The sequence below is a fragment of the Anoplophora glabripennis genome, unplaced genomic scaffold, assembly GCF_000390285.2.
Source record: "Anoplophora glabripennis isolate ALB-LARVAE unplaced genomic scaffold, Agla_2.0 scaffold63, whole genome shotgun sequence".
Taxonomy (NCBI): Eukaryota; Metazoa; Arthropoda; class Insecta; order Coleoptera; family Cerambycidae; genus Anoplophora; species Anoplophora glabripennis.
Window position 1 is genome coordinate 577391 of NW_019416222.1, and position 12699 is coordinate 590089.

The window sequence follows — 12699 nt, forward strand, 5'->3', positions numbered from 1 at the left end:
ATATATATATTTGTTATTAGTATTCTTCCATACAGAAAAGAATTATCACTGACCTGTCCGTTCTGTAGGAAATGTCGTACGTTAGCCTGGTTCTTGTTTGGGGTGCTCTGAATAAGTTTCAGCCAATTTTGGTGCTCCGAAGAACCATCCAGCCATCCTCTTACGCCTGAGCCCGCAACAACCTGAAATAAAAAATCTTACAAACTGCTAATAAGAAATAATATTATCACTCCATATTTCGTATAATTAATAAAAGAATTCATATAGAATTTTTTTTCTTAGCCCTGTACAAGGTGTTCAAACCATCGCAATGTTTCTCTGCTATAAAAATAAAAACAGCGCTTGATTTTTGAAGTACACACTGATTAAGTTTTATTATTTTAGTTATGTATATTTATTTTACACACTTTCTTGAAAATGGTTTGATATTAAAATACAGTTTTCAGTTAGGTCACTAAACTAGACCACGTAAAAATATGAATATGTTTTAAGTCATATTTGGATAATACAATTAAATATATAAAAAATTCACACGATGAATTTGCGAATTTGCAAATAATTATAAAAAGTGCCTGTCGAGCTATTAATGAAGTCAGAGCTTCCAAAAATGTTAGTTCGTATTATTGTGGCAAGTCGTTAGGTATTAAAAAATGATTACTTTAAGGCATGGACCATAGACATAATCACAGTTATTAAAATAGGAAAGAACAAAGGACTCACATGACATAATTTTAAATCTTTTATAAAGAATATGAGGACTACTATAAATTATTATTAATCTAAGCGAAGAATAAGATTTTTGCAGTAATGTTTTCACATGCTGATTAAACAGTAAGTGACTGTCAAGAGTCACTCCCAGATTTTTTGCACTGTCAGTAATAGGAATTGGAATACCATCAATTATAATATTAAAGTTGAGTCTTAATATTTGTACATTTTTCTTAGTACCAAAAAAAATTATTTTTGATTTGCTAGAATTTAATTTTAAATTACATCACATTATTGCCTTACAGTTTGTAACTCAGAGCTGACAATATTGCACGCTTTATCCAGAACATTAATATCAAAATGATAATATAGTTGAGTATCATCAGCATAAGCTTGTACTTTACATTGTTGAAATGATTCTAAAATGAAAGCAGTATAAATTATAAAAAGTAAGGGACTCAAAATTGACCCCTGGGGTACACCAGAAAGTATTTCTAAACTATTAGATAAAGTGTTATTAACACATAACTGTTGAGATCTTCCATGTAAATAAGAATTAATAAGATCAAAAGTCGCTTCATCAAACCCATAGTACTCAAGTTTAGAAAAAAGAACCTTATAGTCCAGGAAAATTAGCATTTCACCTCGGAATTGGATAAAGAAGGTTCGATTTTGATGAGACAAAGTGCGTTCTCTTCGTAATTGCATGTAGGTCAAAGTCTACAACGTCTCATGCGGCGCTAATTTATTTATTTATTAATAATCAATTATTAACAATTATTAATAACAAATTAGCGTATTAAGGATATTACGTGGGTTGGAAAAGGCCAATTTTGATGCAGTAGAGCCCATTCTTCTTCTGATTAGTTGTACCTTACTTTGGGAGACTCCCACCGATCTTCATTTGTTTATTGATTTTTATTCGATCATTAAGAACAAATTAGCCAATCGGACTGGGGGGGGGGGATTTTCACGCGGTAATCGACGCTCTGTTCGTACTTGGATTACAAGGTGATCCAGAACCACTAAGGGCCACTAAAGGCAGTCTGATTTTCATTTGTTCATTGATCTTCAATGAATTAGTATATACAAATTCGGGCTGTTATCTGTGAGCTGGACGAGAAGTCTGGTTTTTATGGAATAAGTCACTTTGATCATCATCCGGGATATTCCAAAACCGTTAAGGTCCGAATGATCTTCATTTGTTTCTTTTTACTAATTAATCATTATAAAAAAATTACACGTGAAATCTGTAACTAAGACTTAGAATGGATAATTTTTAATCAAAGAGAAGTGGATAACATTTATTCATAATTATTCATGTTCTATATGGTCTTCAGCTTTTTGAGAATTCACTTCCTGCATTAGGGTCTTGAACATTCTATATAAAACCACGTTCATCCCGTCCAAATCGGCTAGTCCTACTCCCGACTGCAGATATCACGTCTAATTTGTTTATGACAATCAAATAAAAACCGATAAACAAATGAAGATCGGTGGGGGTCCTTTACAGTTAAAGTACAACTAATAATAAGAAGAATGAGCTTTACCGCATCAAGATTGGCCGTTTCCACGCCATGTAATATCCGAAATACGATTATTTGTTAATTATAACTGATTATTTATAAATAAACAAATTAGCGCCGCATGAGAAGTTGTAGACTTTGATGTACATGCAATTACGAAGAGAACGCACTTTGTCCCATCAAAATCGAACCTTCTTTATGCAATTCCGAGGTTCGGCCCTATTTTCGTCTAATTTTCCTGGACTATTAGGATTAATTGCGTCAAAGGCTTTAGAGAAGTCCAATAAAACTAAAGCACTAACTCGTCCCCTGTCCTTTGCTTTTATTAAATCACCAGTGACGGTAATTAGAGCAGTTGAAGTACTATACCCTTTCCTGAAGCCACATTACGATTAAGGTAAGAAACTATTATTTACAAAATAGTCATAAAGAGCGACCGAAATTTTCGCCCCTTTGTGAGACCTCATAAATTTACTCCAAATGTGTGCCAAAAGATAGTCTATGATGAGACTTGAATCCTCTATAAGTTTTAGCTTGAGGCTGCATTTTGTTTTCAAGTTACGGTTGATTAAAGTTGTCATTTTTATATGGATTGTTATAGGATTTAAAATCAAAGGTTCGTTAATCTCTATGACTTCAGATTCTGGGAAAGGTCTTCAGAAACCTTTCCCAGAAAGGTTGACGAAATCATTGATTTAAAATCAAAGATTCGTTAATCTCTATGACTACAGGTCATTTGGAAGTCAAAGAATTAATCTTGGAATCTTCGAAATTCTTCATATTTCTGAAGCTTTTCAGTCATTTCATGAAGACCGAAGGGTGATGAAGCAATTCTAATAGCAAATTCGTGCTCAGCGCGAAAAAGTACTTCGGAATACATATGCCACATGTGAAGTACAAGCGATTTTTTTTTAGCGGTGTAACCTCGATCCAGCAATCCATGTAAAAATGACAACTTTAATCAACCGAAACTCGAAAACGAAATGTAGCCTCAAGCTAAAACTTATAGACGATTCAAGTCTCATCATAGACTATCTTTTGGCACACATTTGGAGTAAATTTACGAGGTCTCACAAAGGGGCGAAAAATTAGGCTTTTTTTCGGTCGCTCTTTGATTAAATAACAATCTTTCAAAAATTTTGGAAAGCGCAGGTAATATACTAATTATTCTAAGATCAGAGAACGCTTTTGGATTATTTTTTTTGGGTATAGGTATTGCTTTTTTCCACAAACAAGGAAAGTATTGTTTCTCAATACAGCAATTAATTATATGAGTAACATAAGGATCAATAAATGGACTAGTGGAAGATATATTATCAACACCAAATGCATCCGTTTTGATACTATTAAGAATGGTATAAATCTCATCAACAGTAGCCAAAGCAAATTTGAAAGATAGACTAATATCACATTTATTATTGTCATAAAAATTAATTTGGTGATCATTATTTTTAGAGATATTCCGCAAATATTAAGCAAAAAAGTCATTAATTTCAGGGTACGCCATCTGAGGTGGCAAAATAAAATTTTTACAAGATCGAATATTGAGAGAGTCAAGATCTTTTCAAGTCCGTTTACTATTTTTTTGAAAAGCAATAAATTCCAACTACTCTTTTTTTCATGTCGTACCATAGCGACGTGACTGATACATTATTGAGTAAAATTGAGTGAAAGTGAGTGAATTTTTTTTATAGTGTCGTATGAAGAGTTAATAAAAGGTGGATTTTTCTAGAAGTCTTAAATTATAAAAAAAATATAATTAAACAGTGTTAAATAACCCAAAATATATTGTTAAAACCGTAAACCTACCCTCTCCACCCCAGCAAAGTGCCCCAGGCCCAGTTTTCTCCACCGCTCTTTCCACCGTCCAAGTCTTTCGCACATAATAGTGCTGAAATAGACTAAATATGTACTAACCACGCAACGCAGCGCGAGGCGGAGATCCAGTAATGGGCTGATTCCTTCGTCGCCTTTTCTTTCATGTCCTCGTAGGATGTATAATGACAGGATTAAGGATCAAGCCATTAGGGGTCGAGGGCGGTTGCTTCCGACAATTAGAGCGCACCCCACAACGTCGCACGCCCTTGTTTCACCCTTAACATGACCCAAGTTTAATTGGTGACACGGCTGCAAAAATCGACCCTACAGGCCATTGTATAGGGTTCATCTGTTGGATCCTGACGATGTAACATTGTATTCGGGCGTTATATTGATAAATTGCGAGGATATCACTGGAGGAAGCGTACTGCGGCTTGTAATTAACATTAAGGCCCCGATAGCGGGTTAATTGAATCTTAAGTTGGGAAACAGGCGTTTTGGGACTGATTTATTACACACTCAGAAAGGACTGTGTAAATTTATAACAGATTTTTACATATCTATATATGATGAAAACATTGTAAAAATTGCATTAGCTTTGCTGCATAAAGGCGATTTTTGATTTACTTATTTATTTATTTATTTATTTATTCATTTATGCATTTGTTCATTTATTCATTTATTCACTTATTCATTTATTCAATTATTAATTTATTAATTTATGCATTTATGCATTTATTCATTTATTCAATTATTCATTTACTCATTTAATCATTTATTCATTTATTTATTTATTTATTTATTTATTTATTTATTTATTTATTCAATCATTTTCCTGTTGTGAGAATAAAAAACTACTAGTTTGGTAAAAAGGATACCATTGACTTATGTAAGCTAATAAAAAAATAAATAAAATAAAATAAAATGATTAACACTAAAAAATAAAAAATTATACTAATAGAATATTAAATACAATAAGTATAAACAACACTACAAAGTAAAACCAGCATAAACACGCAATAAAATAATGTTAATTGATGGTAAAAACACACATTAAATGAAATTTAATTGGTTATCATTAGATATCGGAAACTGTGGCGACAATCAAATAAATAAACAGTAGTCCGTGGTCAAGCCGTGTGCTCCATGCCCACAATACGCAATGCTACTGAATGCTGTAAAAACACTTGCCATATACTCGAGCAATCAAAGCTTCACGGCCTACGTCCCTCAGCACGCCAGGCGACAGGGCAGGCATTAGGGTGCCGCTATCGAATAAATTGATCGATGTGAAACTTCAGATCAGAGGCACACATGTACATGTCATTATATAATGACGATTGTGTTACTTTTTGTTTGAATAAAATTACATAAAAGAGAAAGCGGCCTACAGCCAACCCTGTACCACATTGCAGCCGCAATAAAATTTCCGACATCTAATTATCATTGATATTCAGGCTCTTTCTATTAAAAATATTTTCCATTTTGTTTTTGAACTTTTACTAGTACCTACTATTGATCAGATAAAGTCGGTGTCAGCATATCTTTGTTCATTGTAGAGTATGTCGGTTTTAAATAATGAATTATTTTCAACTACAAATTTCCAGTCCGTACGTGAATAGATCCATATTCCCAGAAATAATAAATTACCTATCAACGTTGGTGCATTTATGAGTGGTAATTTTAAAAAATCTGAAAATTCTGAAAATTTTATGATCTGGACCTAGTCTATTCAATTTTAAGTTTAATGAAGCGAAATAACGTTCCAATGAATCTATAGTACTATTTATAGTGTTTTAAATACGATCAGATTAGGATCCTCAGCATACTGTACATGTTCATTTATTATTAGCGATAAATCATTTGTATAGATAATGTACATCAGTGTGTCTAATACTGAGCCTTGAGGTATCCCATTTTGTATTAGCATTTTTTCTGATTTTATCAAGTTTCTTGAAATTAGTATGCCAAAGTAGATATTTTAAATACTATAATTTCACAATGATGTGAATCCAGTAAAGATATTCATCTATGAAAGTGAATTCCAAGAAATTTAACACTTCTCTCGAATTTAAGTTTATTATTTTTGGAGATTAATACTTAAATTCTTACATTCCTTTTGTTTTCTGGGAAAATATTGCAAATATAGAATGTATTATATCTTTAAATATAAACAATTTATAGATTTAAGTAGTTTTAGTTAATATACTATTTATTATTTACTTGAACACGATAAGAGAAAATTGTGAAAATGGCCACCATCAAAGGTACAAATTTTTCGGAAAAATTAGGTGTTATTATATTTTACAGTTATGGAGTTTCCAAAAAAAAACAGAATATACAAAAAATATTATTATACGGTTATTATACAATTGACAATACATTTATTTTGCAATTTTGAAGCTGACTATATCGTAAAAGTACCGTTTGTATTATATTGTATTATAATTACAATGTAAAATTACAATAGCAAGATATAAAGTTACATTGCAAAACAAGTTTACTATCGAACTATATGAATTATTTGTAAAATTACAATCGATGAGAAAATTACAGTAGCAATGAAAACCAACTATTTTTAATGTAATTTCTTTTTTCTCTGTAACGTACAAATTTTATTAAAATATGTTATTTTCATACAGCGAAATACTGAGTGATTCGGTTTGGTATTCGGCCCCGTATCTCTTTTATTTTAACAAATACCTATAACAAACCCAAGTATTTAAATCGCCGCTCAAACTCTATCCCATGGAGACTAGATAAGGAGCACGAACTCATACGGAAAAATTGACAAAATTTGTCCAAGAAATGGCAGAAGTTGGGGTGGCGCTAGTGTTCCATATGACCCAAATGAATGTAGCTTCATAAATACGAGTGAAATAAGCAAATAACCAATCTTATTTTATTTATATCGAGTTTAGTAGATATATTGGGGAGCGGGGAGGTATACTAAACCTAAAAACTAGAAATCAAGTCAATAAGTATTACAATTTGTTTTTATAAATGGTAAATAGAAAGTTTCGAAAATAATTTAAATATGGTAATAGAGAATGACTGTCAACAGATTTAAAATAAAATAGTACGTTTGTGATTTGCATTTTCAATCTAATGATGTCCAGCTGTTCTATATTACAACTTGACCGAATAGTGGGTTAATATTATGGTAAAAGGTCGAATAGTTCGGAAGTTGGAAGCAGCTTCTTTGATTCTTAATACGGTAGAGAAATTTTTAAATAGAAAGATTTCATAAGTGAAAATATTGTATAATTGAATGATGCATTGTTTATATATTTTGCAGCAGCATCAACAGCAAGAGCATCCGCTACACCAGCAACAACAGGTGCAGCAGCTACAACAAGAGCAACAGTTACAACAACAACAACAACAAAAACAGCAAGTAAATCAAGAGCAATTAAGTTACGATGAGATTTTACTAGAAAGTGAGCATCCTGTCCTGTATAATCTAATAAAAGAAAAGTTCTGTTGACGTGTTATGAGGTCTCGACAAAGCAACTATGAATATGTTCACATAATATTGACAATAGCAACAAAGTATACTTTATTTATTTCTACATATTCTTGTAATTTATATTACGTGCATAAATAATTAAATTCGTATCTTTCATATAATTCTTGCTGGTGACATCGCTATTATCATTACTGAATTGAATAAATCATTTCCAATTAGTTGCTGTTTCTTTCCTGTTAGTAAAAAACTGATTGAAATTCAGATATCATATAAAATTTAAAGAGAGGATACGTGTAGTAATTGATGCTGATCGATCTGTATTGGTAATTGACTACTTTTACTAAATATTTAAACATGGAAATCAATTGCTTCATGAACAAAATGAAATTTTAAGAAGATAGACTGACACGTATTACTTATTTTTAAGTTGTTTTATTTGTAATATATATTTACTTTGTTACTTGTTTGTTATGAATAAATATTTATTTTATTTTAATTAGGCACAAATAATTTCGTTTTTTTGATTCAATTAATAAAACATTGAAATCTTTGGTAGATAAACATTTTATTTTTACAAAATATGTAACAAAAATATAGAACATTGCTAAAATATTTCTTTATAATACCTTATTAATTTTGGTCTATACTCTACCTTGAAATAAGTCATGGAACCATGTTACGTTCGAATTAAATCAACAATTTTACGAAAGTAGAATTAAATTTTACAGCAATTTTAAAATATATACCCAGAAAACTAATCGATTTTAAACAGTTATAAAATATTTAGATTACCTAGTTTTTGTGACCTTTATAATGGAGTACCTATATTTTGTTAAAATTTTGGTATCAATTGGTTATGTTGTTTTAAGCTTCTTGACATTTTGAGAAGAGAGCGATATGACTCTCGAAGCATTGAGAAGTCTAAACCGACAACATGGCAATCAGCTTAGAAATTGTCCAACCATAATTTATCGACTTTCCATAGTCAGTTTTCAGTTACACTATAATATAGTATATTATTGGTTATTCAAAAAAAATATGGATTGTGATATACTCTATCTTATATGAATTCCTTTCCCATCAATTATTCCTATAACCTGCTCTGGAAATTCATATTGGGCAAAATATTGTTCGATTACAACTGCCTCATTATCTCGGCCATTCTATAATTTATGGAGACAAGTTACTTAGCAAGTATGTAACTTTTCTGGTTGTTGTAGAGCTTAAGGCAATGCAAAATTTACCAGAATCATGGGTGAAATAATTAGAAATGGCAAATTTTTCTTCAATTCTGTTAGCTACTTCCCATATGCTAACACGGAAATGTTAAAAAAACTTGGCCACTATATTCAGGTACAGTAATTTCAAAGTAGTTCTTATTTTTTACTCTTTCTGTTTCTTAGAATAAATCTATTTCATCATCACTCAAGCTGGACAATGCGTCTAATAAGTCATCTGAATCACTGGACTCAAAATCGGACATCTGTAATATTTTAAAAAGTTTATTTAAAACACCGAGTTTTTTTATATTCTATTTTTTATTACCACAAGTAAAAATTCCATATTAATAATACAAGAATTACTATTTTTTTAAAGGCAACTTCCTGTATAAAATGTGACTTTTACTAACATTAAACTAAAATCTTTAACAAAGTAATTATCAAAAACATAAACCTTACTTATAGGTTAATATTAACAAGATCACGTCATAAATTCCTTGAAAACTAGTTTCTTTCTACGAACACCAAATTCTTCTCATAAAGCTAATATTTTTTATTATCTATTTAGTTTAATTACAGTCCGGAATGACATATTTTCATGATTTATATAATTCAAAGTAGCTTACATTATTTATTTTAAAATTTTTAACACATTACAAAAATGACATGATTGATTTATAATTCAAACTGCCGCTTTTTATCTCCCCTCTCTACATACGGGACATATGGAACACTAGCGCCCTCTTATTTTTGTAAGATTTTTGTTTACATGGAGTTCGGGCTCCTTGTATAGTCTCCATGCTCTATCCAATGACATTATTAGATCGTCTCCTTGGTAGCATATGTCAAAATTACTATAGTCAATTGTTTTTGTTCAAATGGCACACCATATATTTTTTATCAACTCTGGAAGACATTTTTTTCTGCGTTCAGCTGTATAAGAAAGTCTATACTTTCATTAGAAATATTGCTAGGAAAACAACAACAAAGATGAAACTTACTTTTAGTAGCTTTATTCTGAAAAATAATAGTCCGCTGCGCAAACAAGTTGTTAGGTATATTTTTAACACAATAATAATATAACAATTTAAACAGTACTGTTTATTACTCCCTCTCTACAAACACATTCTAGTGTTTCTCCATTCTATCTTCGACATTCTACTCTTATTCTCTTAAGGTCGTCAATATCATTTAAAGGCGAAGAGGAAACTTTTTCTGTTAGGTAAGGTCAAACAAAGAAATCTATAGGAGTAAGATCCGGAAATCTAGCAGGCCAACATGTTTATCGAATGGTATTCATCTCTTGCCATTTTGAGTTTAAAAACTCTTCTTTTCTTTTGAAAACTTCCATCTGCCGCCAAATTCCTGGCTAACTTTCTGAAAATTTTATCTGATAAAAGTTGTCTCTGCGGAAAACGATGTTGGTATAAACGCCTGGCAGCTTTAGCATTCTTTCGGCACACTCCAAAAATTAAAATCATATCTAGTTTTTCTTGGTTACTGTAAGTATTCATGTTATAATTAATTATACCTACATAGATAGAATATGTAGGTACAAAATGTTAATTATTTTAACAAACCGTTATTCAGAAATTCAGTTGTTTCCGCAGCTAGCTATCATTTTTCAGAATAAAGATAGTAGGGTTCAACTTCTTTGCTGTTTTTCTAGCAATATTTCTAATGAAACTATGGACTTCCTTATACAAGCTGAACGCAGAAAAAAAATATCTTCCAGAATTGATAAAAAATTATATACAAACAAAACAAACAAATACCAAAAAACAAAACAAAAACAGTTGACTATAGCAGTTTTGACATATGTTACCATGGAGACGAACTAATAATGTCATTTGATAGAGTTTGAGGGGTGATTTAAAAATATATATGGTTTATTATAGCTATTTGTTAAAATAAAAGAGATACGGTACCGCAAATACTAAACTAAATCACCCGATATATCTGGAAAAATAACACAACGCCACAAAAAAAAGTTCTGTACCAGAGATATGAGTAGGACCTACATCATACATCTTATGTATTTTTTGCCTCTTCGATTTTTTACATCCGCCATATTGGATCCACTATCTTTTAATCAGTTAATCAGGAATTTTTGGGTTCGTAATCAGCGACCCCAAAAACCGGCGGTAACAAAATTCAAGCAAAAATGTGTGATTTAAAGGGGTAAGTGGGACCCTGGTCTGTAAGCCATTTCCAAGCCTTTGAGGGATAAATTATATTTTTTCGGTATGTTATCTCAACCTACATTTATTATTTGGTAGTTTAAAATACAAGGCTATGGTTTTTCAGATTATTTTACACTAACATTCGTTATTTGATTTTAGGTGTGGAATTAACGCCCTTGTAGAGGTGGTTGTTGAATTTAATTTGCATAAGTCTCTTTCCAATGCTCAAGATATCATTTTAAAATGTTGTCAAAGTATCTATTAATTGTTGTTTTTCGTTATAAAGCTTTACCTTAACCTTAGTATTTCACCTTATTTTACGAGAAATTAAAGCGTTTTACTAAAAAATGCTGTGGTAAACCGGTTTTTGGGCTACGAATTCGGATTAGTCATCAAAAAATACATAAGATCTATGTACTTATATCTAGTACAGAACATTTTTTGTGGGGTGTGTAATTTAATAAGTATTTTTTCAATCATTTTTATTTCGAGCTTCTTTCAATTCATTTTTTGCACATTTTCCAACTTTTTTCCTCACAGAAAACCAACGGAAGAACGAATTTTTCTAATTTTCCCCGTTGTTCTTTTAACATTTACGTAAACTAATAAAACAGAAGACGTATACCTGAATGGAAACCTCATTAAAACGGCCGATTAAACATTCCGTACTCGCCGATCGAAAAATCCTTAAAATACCGCTAGAAAGCTACGATTATTGGAAAGTGCCGGAGTATATCGACTCGTAGATCGTCCGACACGTACCGCATTTTGTCTTTTTCTAGCAGGGAAAGCCGCGGAGCCGCTGTGAGTCCGCGTATTGATTTTAGCGGGAATAACGGGAAACCAACCAAGCCGAACAACTACATAAAAATTGAATCTAAGTAGGCTTACGCCGTATTATCAATTATCACTTCCCCTGAGCGTTCACGTCAAGACGTTCTGCTTCGTGTCTTACCCCACTATTTATTACTTCCCTGACATCGGAAATCGGATTATTAATGCAACGATTCAGTTTTTATTCCATGCTAAGGTTCATAGTTTTAAAGGGATAAAACAACATATGATCTCTATTTAAAAAGTTAACTTTGTCTACCGTTTTGTTATAAAACGTTTAAAATTTAAATGGCAAACATGATACAGATTTTAATATCTACATATCACAGAGTGGGCAGCTTTAATGTCACAAATTTTATAAGATCACGTGTAGATTCGGCAAAAGAAGCTTATAATAGTATATTATTCAACGAGCGTATAATGATGGGTATTATTCACGAGGTGAAGTTTACGGCCACGAGCCGCAGGCGAGTGGCCTAAATCACCGAGTGGATAATAGCCATTATACGGGAGTAGAATACTATACTTTATCCACGACTACTAAATATTTTTGTCGAAGTTTTTTTTGAAATGTTTCGAAAAACATGGTATGTTAAGAAACAGATATACGACTCGCACAAATGAAGTCGCTGATGGCTCAGTGTAGATGCTCTTTCCCTTCCAACCGCGGGTCCCGGGTTCGAATCCGGTCTAGGAAAATTCACTTTTTTAATTTTTTTTTTAAATGTACAGCACTGAATTGAAAATATTTAGTGGTTTACACGATAAAATTTTAAAAACGGATTGTTTGTAGCAGAACAATATAATATTATAGCTAAATTAAGGAAGCATCTGACAGTAGTGATTAATGACTCATTAATCACTGCCGTGATTAATGGGTATTATTAAGGTCGAGCAAACAGACGTATAATGGGTACATTATACAATAGTCGTGGATAAAA

General features: G+C 31.6%; 1 protein-coding gene across 4 annotated transcripts in view; it reads right to left on the reverse strand.

The window, feature by feature from the left end:
- Nucleotides 1–12699, reverse strand: part of LOC108903722 (MDS1 and EVI1 complex locus protein EVI1-like) — a 314040-nt gene that overhangs the window by 62743 nt on the left and 238598 nt on the right. For all 4 annotated transcript variants that reach the window (XM_018706006.1, XM_018706005.1, XM_018706008.1 and 1 more), the window contains exon 3: nucleotides 54–182. In XM_018706006.1, the coding sequence (XP_018561522.1) occupies nucleotides 54–182 (129 nt within the window). The remainder of the gene's footprint in view (nucleotides 1–53; nucleotides 183–12699) is intronic.